This window comes from Ochotona princeps, chromosome 12, assembly GCF_030435755.1.
Source record: "Ochotona princeps isolate mOchPri1 chromosome 12, mOchPri1.hap1, whole genome shotgun sequence".
NCBI classification, from domain to species: domain Eukaryota; kingdom Metazoa; phylum Chordata; class Mammalia; order Lagomorpha; family Ochotonidae; genus Ochotona; species Ochotona princeps.
Window position 1 is genome coordinate 8,182,865 of NC_080843.1, and position 20,057 is coordinate 8,202,921.

The 20,057-nt window shown below is 39.5% G+C and overlaps 1 protein-coding gene across 2 annotated transcripts in view; it reads left to right on the forward strand.

The window, feature by feature from the left end:
- The window catches only part of NALCN (sodium leak channel, non-selective), a 258,521-nt gene that overhangs the window by 102,655 nt on the left and 135,809 nt on the right, over positions 1–20,057 (forward strand). For both annotated transcript variants that reach the window (XM_004577371.4, XM_058670621.1), the window contains 2 exons: positions 7,312–7,479; positions 12,288–12,479. In XM_004577371.4, coding sequence (XP_004577428.2) covers positions 7,312–7,479; positions 12,288–12,479 — 360 coding nt within the window. The remainder of the gene's footprint in view (positions 1–7,311; positions 7,480–12,287; positions 12,480–20,057) is intronic.

The following is a 20,057-nucleotide window of genomic DNA, read 5'->3' on the forward strand; positions in this document are numbered from 1 at the left end:
GGACTGCCTTCCCCACCACGTGTTCTGTTATCTGGGCACCTTCTCCTTCCTGGATCTTGCTGTTTTCTCTGCCTTTTCCTTGCTGTCTTTTCTCAAGTGACAAACTGGCTTCCTACTAAGTGTAAGCAAGCACACAAAAATCCACGAGGCAGGTTCACATGTGGGGGATCAACAAAGGCTATCAAGAGACAATGCAATGATTATCGCACTAGCAGCTGAGGTGTTACAAGCTGCACTGAAGATGCCAAATCAATAGCAGGTAGGCTTAGAGATTAACCGTCACTTCAGCATCTGACACAGCCTAGTGGAGTGCTGGAATGGTTCTTATGTGAACTTTGTTAGTATTTGATTCTTTGCATTTCCAGTGATTTCTGTAGTCTATTTTTTCCTGTTGCGAAAAAAAAACTTCTATCTAAAACCTAGCTCCAAATTCAAAAGCTATTCAAGAATACTTCAAAAAGTTCGTTGGTAAAGCATGTTAATGTTTTTAAAAGGCATGTTTTTTAGCTATTTTTGTACCCATATAAATTTAACAAGTAATTCCATTTTCCACACACTGTTTGAGGTTCCTTCATGTGCTATAGCAAAATTGATGTACAGGGACTCATGGCTGTGTAAGTGATACTAAGCAAGATAATCATGTATAGCTAGCCTATATACTTTAAAATATCTGGTATCTGAAAAAGTAAGAAGATCTGCTTGATTAGTTTTATTATGAAAGCATTGTTCACATAAAAGCATAAATTTGAATATGATTGAATTATCTTACAGCCTTAGATTTCTCCCTGTGCATTTGGAAATGGATTTCCTAACTCCTGGCTTTGGTCTGGCCCAACCTGGCAGGCACAGGCACTTACTTAGTGAACTAGCAGATACAAGTGGGCATTGTGACAGCAAGTTACCTTGCTCTTACACACTGGAGTGTCAGTTTAAGACCCTGTTACACCGCTTCCAGTCCCACTTCCTGCGAGGCAGTGGATCAAGTCCCAGCTATCTGGGTCCCTGTTACCCCTTGGAAGAGCAGGTTGAGTCTGGTCTCTAATAGTGGATTGGGTCAGCCCTGTCTAATATATCTGGGGAGTAAAGCAATGGAAAGAAGATATCTTGCTTTTTTTTCCCACTCTGCCTTTTAGGTAGATGAAAATAAACAGGTTAGCATTTTTAAAAAGGGGCAGAGCAGGTATTTAGCTCAGCACCTAATACTGAGCTAAATAAAGTCAGGTCACCTGGCGTTGAGTCCCAGCTCTGGCTCTGTATGCCAGTTTTATGCCACTAGCAGATCCTTGGAAGTAGGCATGGTGGCTCCAATAGTCAGGTTTCTGCTTCCAAGTCTTTAATAACGTGGATTTTGCTGCTATAAATACAAGGTTGCAGGTCACTTTCTTGTATGCAGAGTTCATATTCTTTGGATATATTCCCAGGAATAGGATAGCTGGATTATATGTATAAATCAATTTTCCTTTCTCTCAGCACTCTCCATACTGAATTATATAGTGATTGCACTAGCCTACACTCTCACCAACAATGTGGTAGGGTACCTTTTCCCTATATCCAGCCAGCATGTTTGTTTGTTTGTTTTACTTCATTTGATGACACAATTCCATAGGCTCTGCGATTCCCCCAATCCTTCCCCGAGCCCTCCCAACCATACTGATTTCCTCCATACTATTACAGCAGTACAGCTCATAACCAGTCATAATTCCATCATTGCGGGCATGGACCATGCAGGGAGTCCAGCACCTTATTGTCCAGATAAATTAAACAGTTCCATTGGAGACCATCCTTGATCTAAAAGCAGAGCTGTCAGACTATCATGTTTTGTTAGTAGATTTCCAAAGGTAGACCAATCACCTTAGGAACTTCAGTGTGGTTTTCATTCGTATTTCCCTAATAGCTAGGGAAGCTGAGCATTTTTTTTGATGTATTTATTGCTCATTTGAATTTATTCTTTTGAAAATGTTCATTTCCTTTGCCCATTTCTTCACAGTGTTATTTATTTGCTAATGTTGAGTTTCTTGCACTCTTTGTAAATCCTGGATATTCGTCTCCTACTGGTTGTGTAGTGTGCAAAGATTTTCTTTCGTTCTGTCGGTTGCCTCTTCACTGTTGATTGTTTCTTTCACTGTACAGAAGCTACTTAGTTTGACATAGTCCCATTTGTTTATTTCGGCTTAGACTGCCTGTGCTTTTGGTAACCTTCCTAAGAAGTTTTTGCATATGCCTATATCTTACATAGTGCTTCCTATGTTGTCTCTAATAGTGTGATGGTTTCTGGGATCAGCTTTAGGTCCTTGATCCACTTAGAGTTGATTTTTGAGCCAAGTGAAAAGTTGGAGTCTTCACTCTTACTTTTGCAGGCTGATATTCAATCATCCCAACAGCATTTTCTGAAGAGACCAAACTTTTTTGCTGGATTATTTTCAGTTCTTTTGTCAAAGATTAGCTTGCTGGATATGTCTGGGCTTGCTTTTGGGGTTTCTATTCTATTTCGTTAATCTCTATTTCTCTGCCAGTATCAGATACTGCCCTGTTGCGTGTCTTAAGTCTAGAATGGTGACTACTCCAGCTTTATTTTTATTATTCAGAGTAATTTTGGCTATTGGTGGTCTTTGGTGTTTGCAGATGAATTTTTGTATCATCTTTTCTATTACTGAGAATATTAGAATCACATTGAATCTGCATGGTACTTTTGGTATTACAGGCATTTTAATGGTGTTAATTCTACCAGGAGCATGGTAAATATTGCTTAAAATGGAGTTATATAGAAGAGCCATTTTTATTGCAAAAACTTTTTATAACAATGTAGGACAGTGTTTGGTAATTTGGAGGTGCTACAGTAATAAAGTCTCATCTATTGACTCATCCATTTCAAAGTCTGTTCTTTGTAGAATTCTGATAGTTCACCTTAGAGGGTGAGCAGGGTGAAGGTGGCTATCGAGCGATTCAGGTAAGCTTTTATGGTGTTATTGAATCTGAATTTTATTTAGGAGAATGAGGTTAACTGAACTGAGTTTCTTGAGATTTCTGTCCTCTGATCTCCTTTTGTGATAAAAATGCATTCATTTTCTCATGAATATCTATTGTGTTTCTTTGAAATCATGAAATAGAGACTGTAACACAAATCTCAGGTAAAAGATTTCAAATATCTTTTCCTATATGGGAGGAATCTCTTCTATTTTGTCTTCACAGACCTGCCTGGCACAATCAGCTCATTTATAATTTGTCACCTATAAATGTTCATACATTATTCATTGCATTAAAAGGGCAGAGCAATTTCCATTGTTCCATTTATATTAAGCATGTCATTTTCCTTTCAGTTGTCTTCTCCTTAGCTGCAGAAATTTGGCAATCATATTGTTGTTTTACCTGCTGCACTCACAAGTCCAATTACAGGGTCTTTTGGGTGACATGCATTTTGAACAGACTTCTCACGCTTAACACTTTTTAAAAAATCCCTTCACAAGATGTGTGCTGTGCTGAAAACAAATATACTAAAGTTTCCTTGAATAATGACTCCTTCTACTACATTTCATTAGTGTTCATTTTCTTAAGGCAAAGAATTTGCTACAGAACATATTGAGTCCATAATCATGATATAAAATTTCAGGAATATGAACAATGGCATATAATATTCAAAGAATTCACACTACATGTATTCCAGAGAATATGAAATTGCTATGGTGATGTCAAACCATGTATACCTATTGGATAACTACTCTATGTGTATATTTAAAAGGCAGATTGAGAGAGTAAGAGCTCCCTTGTCTGTTGGTTAGCCATCCCACCCACCCCAAATTCCCTAATTTGGTTAGGGCTGGCTGAGGCCAAAGTCCAGGTGTGGGAACAGAGTCTAGGTCGGACAGATTGGCTGCATGAGCCCATTGGCAGGCAGCTGGAGTCGGGAGTCAGAGCTGGAATGAACACTCAGGCACTAGACTGAACACCAGCTCCTGAGTAGGCATTGTCAGCAGAGGCTGAAGACTCTTCCAAAGGAGTGATATTGATTTCTGTTTGGGGAAGGACAAAAATATTTTATCTTCTTATGTATAAAGAAAAGATATGTGAGGTGGTGGCCCACCACCATGCTGTAGCACTGGTGCACCAGCCAGGGGGAGGCGGTGGGCACTCACGGGGGCCTGAGGATGCAGGTTTGGGTTGAGGGGAATCTTAGGGACATAGCACCAGGAGGTATGTGGGGACATGGGAACTCACCTCGAGACAGGTGGAATGAACCTGGGGATTTCTTCATGTGCTTGGTTCTGGGAGGGGTGAGGACAGAGAGGAGAGCTCCAAGTCAGCACACTGTTCTGGCGTGATGTTGGACTAGGCCTGGACACTTCAATGGGCCTGGATCTTGGGTGTGTGGAGGGGTAAGGCACCAGGCCATTGAACCTCCACAGAAGAAGATTATAATAAACATGTCCACAAAGATCCTTGGGAAAGGGCGAGGTAATTATATTTCCAGAAACTGGAACACAATTTTGCATTCACTGTGCAAACGCAAACAGAATTTAAGGTCCATGGGGAGTGGGATAGTGAAGGTGTTACAGGCAGTGTGCACTTGGTAGAGGTGTGAAAGAAGAAACAGCTCCGTCGAATATTGGCAAGGTTATCAACAGCAAAACTCAGTTATTTAAAATAGAACTTAAACCTACATGAGCAATGCATGTAAGAACAACTGAAGAACAACTGGCAAGCTTGGTTCTGTTGGTGCTGCCTTGGGCTGGTGGCTGGAGAGGCTTCCTGTGTTGCCAGAATGCAAATGTTGTATTGCAGTATTTTGAAAATAATCTCATAACACTTGCTAAAAAGTAAAAACAGCAAGTCTTTTCTTTGCCCCAGCAAGCCCACGTTTGCAAATCTGCTTCTCCTTTTAAAATCCTCAGTCGAGGGCCGCTGCTGCTGCCCTGTTTTTGCAGGAGAACATGCGTAACCATCTCGCCGGTGCCCCTCCAAAGCCTCTGGCAATGACGACGTTAGCAGTAAATACACAGTGAGCGCCGTAAGAGAATCTGTGCAGCTGATAACCAAAGAAAAAGATGAAAGAGAAGGTACGTCTATGATTGGCATTGAGTGGGCAAAGCAAGTTACAGAGAGGCAGATAAAGAGCCGGGCCTCCTCAGGCACCTGCAGGTGTGCAGGAGGCTGAGCAGATTGCTGGAGGAAGGATGCCCAAAGAGGTTAGCACACCGTCTGAGGAAGGTGGGCACGCAGCTGACCACACCCTCATTTGCACTTCAGACTGTTTGGGAGTCAGCATGCATTACTTGCTTTTTTTTTTTAATAGAAGGGAAATGCCAATTAGAAGTAAAAAGTAACTAGAAATCCACAGGAAAAGAAGCTTTGATAATTAATGCTAACTTCCTCTTTACATCTAAAGTAACTAGCTGCATGACTTTTAATCTTCTTTTTCTTAAGCTGCTAGAACTAAAACTTCCTTCTCATATGCAATACTGACCTCGAGAAAAAGCAGCAAACTGTTTTATTCCTGCCTTCACAAAACTGTGTGATGTCTTCTTAGAGGGATACATTAGGACTAATCCCAACACTTGTCCCTCTGCTCTTTAATTGCAAGTTAATCCTGCGTTGCACATTTTAATTCCAGTTACAGCCTTCTTTAAAGAATGAGAACTTCTTTTGTCTTTGAAAACGAAACAAAGAAAAGTTAAAACAATTTGCCTCTTCCAAACCTGTCCTACAAATGATACTTCAAGATGTTCTCTTCACGGAGAAGAGAAATAGCACCCACCAAAACCAAAGGCAAATGGGAAGAACATCCCACTAAAATGACAACAGAGGACTAAATCAATGAACAACCCATTCCTAAAATGACAGGACCAAAGTATCATCCATACATGTTAAATTCTGAATGTAAATGGCTTAAGCTCAACCAAACATAGATTAGTAGACTGCATTAAAAAACAAAACATCTGTTTATTGTCTAGAAGAGACACACTTCACCAGCAAAAATCAGCAGAAACTATATTGCCTGGATTTTGTTGTTTTCTGTTAGTTTCATCTCTTCAAAACACTTTCTTCTGATTAAATCATTCAATGACTCGTAGATCATACGGCAGCATCATTTTCTTCAAGAAGGTTCTTGATTTTTATCTCATCAACTGCACAGTAGGCATTTTGTAGCATATTATTTAACTTCATGGTGTTAATTTCTTTTTTCTCCCTGATGTTGATTTTGTTGTGTGGCTTTTCATTTAAGGGGATGTATAGTAGCTGTGTAATGGAGACTGTCATATCTAATAACATGTCATTTAACTTAATGGCATTGTAAATTTCTATTTTTCTTTTTATTGTTGATTTTGTATTTTGACTTTTCATTTAAGGGGATATACAGTAGCTGGGAAATGGAGACTAACATCCAGATGTCAGGATACAATGTAGTATGCATTTCTACTTCCAGACAAAGATGGACTTGCAATGAAACTGTGTGCTATATGTTGACAATAGGATGCTGGACTCTCTGCCATTGTCCATGCCCGCAATGATGGACATATGACTGTGTATGAAGAACTATATTTTAATAATGATATAGAGGAACTAGGTGGGGGGAGAGAATTGGGGAGGGGATAAGGGAAATGCCAGGAGCCTATGGGACTATATCATAAAATGATAACAAAAATTATAAAATGTTAAAAAAAAAAAGAATGAGAACTCTTGCTCATAGAGCCAATGAAGGAAAAAAATGTGAAGTGGCTGTTTTCCAAAGAGCAAATTCACAGTATTTATGTTGGATAATAAAAAATGGAGTCTGATGATATAGCAATGCTATTACTTTTTAATAATAATATTATATACACTTATGTGTGCACACACACAAATTGCTTGGTATAAGATCTTAATATTTCTGCTTATCATTCAGCCCAAAGCATGAAAGACTGATAACATTTTAACTTTTTATTTTGGTTTGGTTATGGTAATACATGTCATTATCTTGCAATATGCCATGTGCATTATAGAAATTTAATCTTTATTGTGAGTTGTGAGTATAATTTATACTAAAAATGCAATATGTGCAACAATTATATAAACACCAATTGCCTTCAAATTATATGCAATAGTAGTTAGAATGAAACAATACCACTTGCAAGCATTCAAAATATTAACATTTTTCTACTGCAGTCACATCGCTCTCTGAGGTTCTGGTTGAGGCGTTTTGGATCCATTTTAAGTAAAATGTGACAGTTGGTTGTATGTGCTCCTCAGCATATGTGATCATAGTGGCTGACAAGCACATGAAATAACTTGAAGTGAATTATGGTCTGGATTGCCAGGTCACTGCGTCTGTTCCTGCAGGTGGCTTTCACAGTACTCTTTGATTTGGAGGCACTCCTGAAGATATGGTGCTTGGGATTTTCCGGCTACATTAGTTCATCTCTCCACAAATTTGAACTGCTGCTTGTCATTGGAACTACCCTGCACGTGTATCCAGATCTCTATCATTCTCAATTCACCTATTTCCAGGTAATACTAATAATGTCTACTTCTCTTCAAAATTGTTTTTTTCCAAAGTAAATATTAGTGACATGGTCATATGACATAGAATATTTGGATAAAATTACTGTATGGCAAATGCAAATCTGAGAGTGTTCAGTGTCAACCCAAACTTCTGAAATACTGCATTCATAAGTCATAACTATCGTTGCAACTCATGAAAGTTCAAATAGAAGCTATGTATATTATACAATGATATCCAGTTAGCAATATACAAATGTATACATTCATATACATACAGATATTGTATGTCTATCACTGTATGCTAACTTTTAAATTGTATGAGATGCTAGCACAAACTTTAAAGAAGAAATATGAATTTAATTCCAAGTGTATCACTACCCTGCAAAAGTTTGCTAAACAATGATTTACAATGGAAATAATAATTTATAAAATTTACCATTACATATTTTAATTAGGCAAACAGCATTTATAGCCGCCTATTATTCTGCATGGTGATTAACTAATGGATTGTAAATTCTCACTTTATAATTGTATATCTATTTTTTCAAATGTGATATATAAAGTTACATTGTTAAATGATTATTAAATAGTAATTTTGGCCGTGTGCTTTAGGATTGTTGGATAGTCACAAGGGATTTATTATTTTTTCAAATACTTGGTCAAAATGATAAAATATATGTGATGTCCTAATCAAAAATATTCCGAATATTGATTACATTTTATCCATTGGCATAAATTAACATAGAAACACCCTAATACGCTTTCATTTCTCAAAAGATGTTGAAATGTTTGAGAAAGGAAAATGGCGAGAGAATTTTAATGAAGTAACTTAGACAGGATTCCAGCTCCGTACAACAAAGGGACGATGTGCAGTCCAGACTCGTGTATTTTGCTTGTTGGGATAACAAAGCTGTCATTTCCACAACAATATCAACTTCCAGAACAGACCTATAACTCAGGATTTCTAGTGCCTGGAAGAAAGGATGTGAACATGTAATTCGCCAAAAATGAAAAGCAGATCCCCTACCCACCCACATGGAGGCTGAACCTCCAGGTAAGCATCACAGCCACACATACTGAGAGCACCAGAGGGTTGTAAACGGTTCAAGCTTTCCCTTTCCTCAACAGTTTTTGGCATAAATTATCATTATTGGTTGGGTTGTATCCTGATCCTTCATAAGCTTATGTGAGATGACAGGGACCGAGTTATATGCCTTTAAATGTATAGATGCAAAAGCTGCATTCCTGCAGCACATGGCAAGATCAGCTCTTGTCCATGCCGTCTGATTTCACAAATTCCATGTGGGCATTGGGTGTCCATCGCAGGATGTCATTGTACGTAATCATAGAGAAAAATACCCAGTGAGCAAAACACAAGATGCTCTGTTGACAAGCCTGTGAAGCTGGCCAAATTAAGAAAAATATCACTGCCTATTTCACTGTGGGTACTACATAACACATACTGGGAGCCTCGAAAATGGCTACATCTGTGACAGAAAAATTTCCAGGAAAAATATATTCAAACTCTTCCGTGCAAATAGTCATTATTGAATTGTTTATGTGAGCAAGAGTGGTAATCGCATAAATGAGCTGAATCACAGTGTAATTTTCAACATAAAATATGGTGAATTTGTAATAACTTAAAACTGTTACTGTTTTAAATACACTTAGACATTTTATATGTAACTGCACCTGTCATTGTAAATATGCATATGTGCATGTATATAAAATATCTACAAATTGAAATGACTAGAAATAAACCCATATATAATGCAACGTATTGAGTGTGAAACCAGAGATGCATGATCTCTAGTTTACTAGCCTGAACTTAGCTGTAAACATTGTATACATGGATAGATAGACCTACAGATGCGGTCAATAGGAGGGAATCTTGCAATTTTAATGTTATTTTTTATTCCAAAAAATAATTTTTAATATTTTTTGGTTGGATGATAATCATTTGTATCTCAGCTGTGTTTATTTTTTCATTGAAATAAACAAAAGTGACCTCAGTTATCTTGTGGTTAAAAAATAATAATAAGTCTCTGAAGAAACTTGAGTGTCAAAAAGAATGTTAGGAATTTACAGACAGGGAACCGCTGTCCAGGATAGATGGTCGCTCTGGGTCCGCTTGGCTCTCCTTTGCTGACCTTCACACTTGCTTCCATTTCTACCTTGAGTGGCTTCGGGTCTTTCCCCAGTCAGCTTCACACCTTCCATGCTGAACAGAAGTAAACCATTTACTGCAAAAGGTCTTCCTTTAAGCCATCAAGTATCTCTGAGATAAGCTAGTGATTGTTTTCATTCCATGAATTGACATGATATTCACTGAGAACTACTGTATGGCCGGCACTACTGCATACTGGGAGGGCAGAAAACATATCTTCAAAATATTACAATAAGTATTTCGGCAGTTATTATCACAAAGCTGCTTTCTTATTCGAAAAATTACCTGAATATAGTCTATTCTGATTTGAAAGTATATGGTAAGAATTATACAAAAAAACCCTCCTGTTAGCTTTACCAAGCAATACCAAGCAATGCTTCATTTGACCAATGTGATTCGTCACATGCATTTTTTCTTCAAGCAGCATGTCAAGGATTTTAGAAGAAAATAGGTTCTTCCACCGCTTCCTCATTTGTCCGATTGGTTTACTTGACATATGGCTACCAACGATAGCATTGGTGTTTTGCAGACAATAGAAATGATAAGGCTTACCTGACCATTACCCACCCCGATACTTGCCTCATTGATGGCAAAATCCAGTAGCTGTAATGTTTTCTGTAAGTCTCCTTGTGTGCCTTCACTCATCGTTCCTCTGTGCTGCCTTCTTTCTGAAGCCAACCTTCTCCAGGTGGTTTGCAAAGATGTCCCCGAGGCTCAAGCTTTGTGTGGCACGTGTGCCAGTATCCATGGGAATATAGCACGTGCTCCTGATGGAGCTGTCCAGCACTAGGCCAGCGAGTGACCTGTGTTTCCATGGGCACTCACACTGAGCCTGCATCACAGGGGCTGGGGAGTGCTGCAGCGCCTCAGGGCCTGAGTCGAGGAGGAATGATTTGCTAAAGGAAAATCAGGAAGAGTGAGAAACTAGGTGCTTTTATTTGAAACAAATATATGCTATTTCATATGTATAAAAATTAATATCTAGTTTACCTACATTTCCTATTCCTTGCTGTATGCTAAATGCAGCATCTTTCATGTACAGCTTAATCTCATCTTGATGTTGAAACTCTCAGACTGCCACTCTATACACGGTGTTTCTGCCAGCAGCAAAGTTTCCCATTTTAATATCTGCAAAGTTCAACCTTGTCTTAGAATCAGTTAATGCATTATACTTGGCAGTATTTCTGTTGCTTAAAAGCACATAAAAATGTGATGACTTCCTAGGTAAACTTAATTAAAAATGGTATTTTCTCATGCTAGATACTCTAGCTTTTACTTATACACAGGATCATTCTTTTTAATTACTTCGACATGCCCCTAAGAGCTGTATTCTTTTTAAAAAGATTTATTTATATTTATTGCAAAGTCAAATATATGAAGAGCTTCTGTCCGATGATTGTAGTCACTCCCCAAGTGACTACAATGACAGAGCTGTGCCTATTAAAGCCAGAGCTCTTCCGGGTCTCCCATGTGGGTGCTGGGTCCTCAGGCTTTGAGCAGGGAGCTGGATGGGAAACAGGGCTGCCGGGATCAGAACCAACACCCATATGGGATCCTGCCCCGTGTAAGGTGAGGATTTTAGCCACTAGGCCACCGTGCTGGGCCCTAGCTGTATTCTTGTATTATAATCCCTTTATAGTAAAAACCATTGAACCACATATGTCCAACCCTGTGCTTGGCACAAATCACCACTCAAGTTTTTTTTTTTTTAATGAATGAATTATGGGTGAAATTTTTGAAAACATATAGTTGGGTAAATTTATCACATTTATAATATATCTGTACCTATGGATTTATCCATGGTATCAGTAGCACATTAGGCAGTTGTAGCAAAGATCCAAACTGCAAGATTTCCATGAGGTGTGCTTCTTGCCACTAGCTGGAGGCGATCTAGGTGGCTCTGCTCCCCGGGCTCAGCTGGGAGGCAGCCTGTGGCTTTGGATAAGGTCCGTCTTACTGTTCACAAGACCTCTTTTCTGGACCAAAGGGACACTTCTTGTTTCCATGCCCAAGCCAATGGAAGATATCAGAACAGTTCCCAGGGCAGGTTGCCAGAAGTTGCACAGCATTGCTTTCACTCCCACAATCTGAGCCTCCTTCTCAAAGACACTTAGCCACAAGTACAGTGTTAAACCCTGGGTTGAGTCACCCGCTAAGTTAAAATACAAGACTTTCCATTATTAAATGGTGGAGAAAGAGTATAGCGGTGTGCAGTGGGCTAGCAATGCCTGCCAAAGGCTTTACTCTTGATAGAATTTTTTCATTTCCTTATAATCACACTGTATTACCTAGAACAATGTAATTTATGAGACAACATAATTTTGACTTAAAGGTTTTCTTGGATGTTTTAACATTAGAAAAATATTTATTTTATTGCAACACTGTATGCTTATAATTACCAGTTTGACTAATCTTATGACATGTCAGAAGGCATTTCCCTCCATTACAGCATTTGGAATCTATTGTATGTTTGCTGTATGGACACTGAAATAGACTGGTGTGCTGCAGTTGCTCTGTTGTTTTGTTTGGTCTCTAGCTGTTCAAATGAAAAAGTGTGATTTTAATAAAATGTACTGTTTTAAGCTGAACTTCTGTTAAGACTCAGTGTAGCCAAGCCAAGCGTGTGGGGTGTTCTGTCCTGCTACAGGTTCTTCGGGTGGTTCGACTCATTAAGATTTCACCTGCATTGGAAGACTTTGTGTACAAGATATTTGGCCCAGGGAAAAAGCTCGGCAGCCTGGTTGTGTTCACAGCCAGCCTCCTGATCGTGATGTCGGCGATCAGTCTGCAAATGTTCTGCTTCGTTGAGGAACTGGACCGCTTCACTACCTTCCCAAGGGTAAGAGTTAACATCACGAAGGTTTCACATCAACGCAACTTAACTTCAGCTGTGGTTGAAATAAGATCCTATTTTTGACAACGGGATAAATTTCAAGATTTAAAATTGCCTCTTCGATGGCATACACATGTTGGGGCACATTTTCAGCACTGTAATTCAGGTCCTATATTAATTCTAAAACTCTGGGAATAACTTCATTAGAATCAGATACTGAAACCAGGATCGAAGAAGGTAGGGTTCCTAACACCTATCACTAAAAACAGCAGAAATTTAGTGTTCCCATAATCTGTTTGTCAGAGGTAATATTACTAAATTTGTTTTGCAGTTTATGTATTTTCATGTCAGGTATAATCTAGAAGAAAACTTTTGATTTCCAATAAGAAAAATTCATGACCCCTTCAGATTTGAAGGGGTCTTTAGAGTATGATCTCTGAAAAACTCCACATTCTTAACAACTAAAAGTCATCTATAAATAATACACATGTGTGTGAATAGTACACATGTAAAAGAAACAGTCTTCAGCCAGAGGTGGAAATTTAAGTGAACTTAAATATGGAAAAAAGCAAAATGACCAAGAAAATGCTGTATCTAATTTTTTAAATGAAAAATTAATATTTAAGTCAACTTTTCTTTAAGTTCCTTGTATTATCTGTTATACTGCAGATTTCCCATCCATTATCCCCAAGCATTTATTGAGATTGGCCTACCAGGAACCAGGTAGTCTGGGTGGGCCTGGAAGCATAAACACAATGGAATGCTCCTCCAGAAATCCCCAGCTGAGGCAGGTAACTAAATAAGCTTAAGGCCCTGCAGCCTTTGACCAAGGCAGGCGCAAGGCTTACTGGGAACCCAGAGGTGGAGCCATGACCGGAACATGAAAGTCCAGGAAGGGTTGTTGGATAGTGCCTGAGGAGCTTCTGGGTGCAACCAAAGGAAGTGTAAGGGGACAGTGTTCCAGCTAAGGACCCTGTGTGCCTAAAGTCTCAGGTAAGCAATTTCTTGTTCTAGAACTTAAAGAAAAAAGAATCAGACATAAGGGAAGGATAGAAGGCCAAGGAACTCTGAAGTTGGTTGCAAGTGTGATTGGGTTTCAGTGCTAATATTGAGATCAGAGGTTGAGGTTAAAGATGAATGAGGCCAAACGGATCATGACCCAAAGTTCTGAGATGGAAGAAGGCAATGTCCAAGTGCCTGGGTTAGTGACAGGCCTTGGGGACTGAGCTGGCAGGTGTGGAAGTGGATAGGACAAGCCAAACTGAAAAGTCATAACCAGGCTGTTCCTGTTCTGTGCTCCTGGGTGTCACAGGCAATTCCAGGTCTGGTTCCGCAGTGCGCCATTTCCCACTGAATGTTACAGCAGTGGTCAGCTGATAAGTGGAGCAGGAATATGAGGAGGAGGATTCGTTTATGGGCAAACCCTCCTGAGCTACAGTCATCTGCTTCTTTAGGGCCCCCAAAGACTCATGGCAAAAAAAGGAATAGTGAGTGGAAAAGTACTGAGCCAAAATGTAAAAAATGCCACAGCTGTAAATCCTGCAAGGAGATATTCCAGTGGATACACCTGGGCTAGGCAAGGTGCTGTGGGCAACAGTGCAGGGCCGACAGGGTTGGGGATGGGGAAGGGGAGGCGAGTTCATGGGTAGGAGGGTAGCATGCAAGGAAGCCCCCTCCGTTGTTCTGTCCCCTCTGGACAAGCTGCAAAAACAATAACTATCTTACACACGCTGAAATTATCATTACCATGGTTACTTTCTTAGTCCGGGTGAATTCCCATGTTACTGAAGGCCCAGGAGTTAACCATTGTTCTGGTAACAGCATGTTAAATTGTGGGGTGGGGGGCTAAGTTCTGTTCTTCATGTAGTCTTCTCTTGACTTCAGAGCCTCATCTTTTCCCATTTCTTCTCATTTCATCTCACTTGTCTGTGTCTCCAAACCTCTTTGAGCCAGTCAGTTTGAATTTTCCAGATATGAGAAGGATAATATCACCCCAGTATTGTTTGAATTCATATTATGTAACCAACACATTAATATTCTAATAGCCAAACCCCATCCGTTAGCAAAAGGAGGGTAAAGGCTGTGTGTTCCAGATCAGATTAGAATTTGTAGTTAAATGAGCTACCAAAACAATTTGTTGAGAATTTGCAGAAACGTTTTGTGTATTTTTGGAGTTGTGAACCAGGAACTTGTGTGAAAACCGCAGCTTTGTGTGTGTGTGTGTGTGTGTGTGTGTGTGTGCCTCTGTCACACGAGGTAGATTTTACATCATGCCCCACAGCATCTTTAACTGAGTGACCCTAGTCAGGTTATTTTTTAAGTTTCCAATCTTTTCAAGATGCAAAATGTAGGTTAGAAATGGTATTGTCCTCCTGCCTTGAATAATGCCTGAACCAATGCAGCTGGGCCAAGGAAGCACTTTTTGAAAGGCTGGCTTACAGCCTGTCTAATTCATTTGAAGTTGGCAGCATCATCAGTCTATCATTTGTGTAAAAGACAAGGCAGCTTTGTGGATTATCCCTGCCTTCAGTCCCCCTAGATTTGCTCTCATTTCCAGCCATGATAGTAATTAAGTAGCATTGCGTTTTCAGATCTCCAATTACTCAATTGGGCCTTTGGATCTGATTACTTTAACCAGCATCATGAAAGCAGCCCAGCTCTGGCCAGAGCTCTAATCAGTGACTGAGCAGCTGATCATGTGACGTGCCTGCAAGGGGTAGGCTGCTCTGCGTACATACACATAATTAAAGGTCAATCCCTGAAGATATCAAATTTTGTGAGAGATGTTAAATATATTACATTTACAAAAAGGAGGCATTACCATTCCTAATCAAATAAAGCACCAGGGATTGGCAGTTGTTTCCTGAGGCTGGACTTTTCTGACTAGGCTCCTATCTAAGCATCTCCCTCCCTTCTTGTGAGCACAACTGCCTCTTTACCCTGTGGTTGAGTGCTTAATCAATTTGCTAACAAGAGTCAACCAAAGTACAGCCCCAGAAAAGTGCATGTTTTCCATCACAATAAAAAGTATTGAAAATCCTCAAGTAAAATAAAAGCTTGTAGATGCCAGCTTGACTTGAGTCTGGCCATCTCAGAAACTGCCTACCAGCAACTTGTATAGTGCCATGGAATGAAGCAAGCAAGAAAGAACAGAAGTGTTTGTGTGACTTAGGGAAGAGGACTCAGGCAGAATAAAGTAGAGCTGAGAGGGAAAGGCAGGTCCGGTGGTGGTACTGGGGAATTGATTTTCTTGATTTAGCCATCAGGCGTTGTGTGCTGTCTACAAAAACACAAACTAAACATGCTACTAAAACAGCTTAGATTTGACCTGACTGAATCGTGGCCTTTTGAAACTCTCTGTGAGGACTTCACATGGATGTGTGAAGTTGATTTCCCGATTCATTCCACAAGGAGAATGCAGAGAGAGAGAACAGCATCCCAGGCCTACTAGGTGACTGATGGAGTGTCACCCATGTGGAAGACCCTGGTGCCCTGAGGGATTGATATACTAATAGGCAGAAGAATCCTAAAGGGAAATGGGCCCTAAAATCACACCATTGAAGGGGAATCATCAAAGCCTTTGGGAATTTCACCCAAATGTTCATATGCTGTTGTAGCCCAGGAGGACCAATAATTTCCCATCCATTTTGCTGCTTTAACATTCTTCTTATCCCACTTCTTATATTATGCAATGGAAAACACATAGTTTGGAACCATAAGCACTATTGACTATGGATGGCATTTCACTTGTCTTAACTTGGCTCACTTTTAAAATGCTAATATTTATCTGATAGGAAAACTCACAGTGCTAACCAGAGAGCGGGAACCCAGGGCTGGCAGGCAGCAACTGCTGCTCCTTCCAGCTAGTGCCTAGAAGGTCATATGACCCTGGCAAACACAGTGGAACATGATTCATTACTTCCTGAGAGTCAAGAATAAAAGTGTATTCATCTATAAATAACTGGAAGGAAAGGTTTTTTGAAGAGTTGATGACACTCTAGTTCTGTGGGATCTAAGGAATTTTAAAACATGGATGAGGTGTTAACGTTGTTGAAGCATCTCAGTGCGTGGAGTCAGAAAATTGTCAGGACCTGAACTGCACCTGATACTTCATGTCCCACAACAAGAATGGCATATTCCAGCTGACAGTGAGTGTACAGACAGAGCATGAGTCAATCCAGATGTTACCCAGAGAATGGAATTTTCCTGGAAGGATTCCTTGGGGGAAAGATGTGACCAATAGATTATTCACTATATTGGCCTTGAAAAAAAGTCCTCCTTGCAGGAGGACTTCCAAATAGAAAACAAGTCATGTGGAAACAATAAAGGAGTTATTAACTCTAGAAAATAGAATGTTCACCTGTACAAGAAGTATACCACAATCCTTACTTAATTCAACTTATCTCAGCAATGGACATCATTTCCATTATCATGATGTAAATCCTAACTGCTCGGCTGGGTACAATTAGGAAAGAAGTTCAGAGGGTGGTGATGTGATATGAGTAAGCTTAAATTCTCCTGCACTATATCAAGAATTCAAAATATGTGCAACATGGATACATCGAGATGAACCAAATCACTTTCATGGCTACATGCACATTTTCTAAACCTTTATCTATGTATATATATTTGAATATATATGTATATATTTGGTTGCCTCATAGACATCTCAACAAAGTATATTCAAAACTAAATTCACTGTGTTCCTTAAATAAGACATTCTTCTATCAGTGTGCCTTATCTTAAGGCAAAATACCAGCTTTGACTCAGGTTTCCTTTAAGAACCCAGGAATCACCTCTCACTCACTTTCCTCTTCTGTTCCCTGCATCTCCCCACATCCCAGTAATATTGAGTCTTATCAATGTTACAGGTTTCACATCTTCCAATCCTGTATATTTTCAGCCACCCTTTTGGCCACCACCCTAATGCAAGCCACCATTCTCTCTCACCTGCATTATGCTGTGGGTCTCCCTGCCTCTATCCCATTTCAATTCATCCTCCACTTTGAGTATGAATAACTCCTCTGAAAAGTAAATTGCCTTCTGATGCTCTCTCTCAAGTGTTTCCGAGTTTTGCTTTCTCTGGGACAAAGAGCAAGCATTTGCACTTGGTGGGCACTGTCTCCATCTCTTCAGGTTCATGTGAAAGGGTTTCCCCCAACACAGACATGACGTTTGTCTTGCTCATTGACTCCGCAAGGATGAGGACAATTAGCTAGTGAGCAGGTCTTTGAGCTAGTAAAGAGTAAATAACAATGCCGACTGCAACCTGGTGTCTGGTTCTTTCCATAGCAGCGGGCTCAGGGCACTACACTCTTCCTTCTGTTTGCCCCTGCAGGCCACCCATTGGCCTCCATATAGTTATCCTGGCCTTTATCCCATCAGAAATGCCTACATGACTCTGTCCCAAATGTATGACTCCATCTGGCTTAAACAATAAGAAAGTTTACTCTCAAAGTTCAAGACATGACATAGATTTAGGAAGCTGGATCTTATCTGGAATATATTGTGTTCCCCCAGCCCCCAAAAATATGTCAAAATCTTAACCACTAGAACATCAAAATGTAACTGTACCCAGTGATGGGATTAAATGCTGGCATTGCAAACCTAGGAACACCTAGGAAATCTGGGAAACATCCAAAGCTGAAAGACCCCAGGGGAGACCTTTTTTCTCATACTTTCAAAAAAATTAAAGCCTTTGTAATGTCTCAATTTCAAACTTCTGATGCTTAAGCAATGAGTTTCTGTTCTCAACCACTCAAAGTTAGTGGTACTTTGTTACAGCAGCCCTGGTAAGTCAATAGAGCTACTTTCCCCACCTGTTAGCATAGTGGATGTGGCATTTCCAGGCTTTGTGGTGATATCTAGCGGAGTAATTCAGTTCTTCCCTTCCCAGCCAGCCTTCTCAGAAGCAAGAAAACCTCTCTGGTTTATCCTCTTTCCCAAATTGTCTCATGTCTCACAGATAGGATTCCATATTGTTGTCATCCCTAATCCCTGGCAAACAAGCAAACAAAAACAATGAAAATAACTGGCTTAGATTCATCATGTGTGCAAGAGTTGGTGTTAGGGAAGAGCCATAGTAAACATAAGAGTGGCAAGCAGAAAAAACCTGCATGAAACTCTCTTCTTCCCCTTCCCCACCCTTTGTCTCTAAAGCTCTGATATGCCCCAGTACACACAGCATGTATGAATTCCCATGTGATTAAGAGGGTTGCGGTGGGATATAATTCCTCACACAGAAATGTCTGGTGTCCAGATAGTTCCCTGCCCGGCGCCCAGCACTGGGCCAGCATGGAGTAGATGAAACATAAAGTTTGTCCTCTCTGTGGCACTGGCCACTTCTGTCACACATCATCAACATTACCAGGCAGGCTTTTTGAGGCTGGACACATGGTGCGTTCCTTAAACCTCTGGAAGGCCTTGGCTCTGTGCCATTGGATCAGTAAACAGAGGGCAGAAGCATCAATGTTTAATCCCATAGGCTTTGGTTTCTATTTAGTGATAAATTTAGTGAAACAACGTTGTCTTCTCAAGCCACTAACCTTCTAGTTTGGAACAGACATACGTACATAACTAAAAATGACAAGCAGGATCAGATCTGCTGTGAGGCCATCTCCAGCAGTCCTGTGTTGTTGGGATGCTGTTAGGAGCACAGTGTAGATGAACTTTTCTATAGGAGAAGCCCACACAGGTCCTAAGACAGATGGACATAAGCAAGGAAAGCCACACACTCTAACAGAATCAGAAAACAGCTAGCATGTTCTCCCCGTGAAAGCACTTTTTCCAACTTAGTATTTTACCTGGTTTTTTTTTTGAGATAACAATATAACTTAAATTTTATAGTCAGTTGCTCTACTAGATGAAGTCCACATAAAAAGCGAATATAGTCTAACAGGAAAATAGCAAGAACTATTCACAGTAGTCAGATGAAAAGATTTACAATTTCACATCAAAACTATAGTAGTTTGATGAAAGCTGAGCAGGATCATGAGAATTTTACTGGTTTCCCTCCATGTAAAGCAATTGCCTTAAAGTTATTGAAATAACTACACTAAGATTCACCATACAACACCAGCTCAATATTATTTTTCTAACTCATTCCATATTGTAAAATAATAAGAAACGGACAACATTTGTTTTATAATTAAAAATGGAGGGTAGTTTTTATTTAACAAATAATATACTAACCTCCATAACATAAACTACTTGAATTTAAAAATTATTCATTTATTATAAGTTTTCTTAGTTTACATCCTATAAATCTAATTACTTGCTCTATTGAATTTTGACTGCTAAACTCATGCCCAAAAGAATAGTTATATAATAAATGCAATAAATACTATGACACAATTACAAATTAATTTGTTTCTTCTCCCCACTACCAAAATGACTAATGATGTTTTCAGTTGTACTGAAAGATTCACTGAGAAATTTGAAGGAAGACCCTGATCTTTAATTTTTTCATTTACCAGACATAGATAGAGAGCATGACTACATTTTAACTTATAGCTAATATTTTATCTTGATGTTTTAAATTAATTATTGCCAAAGTCTTTGATAATTTTTATATGCTTTTAAATT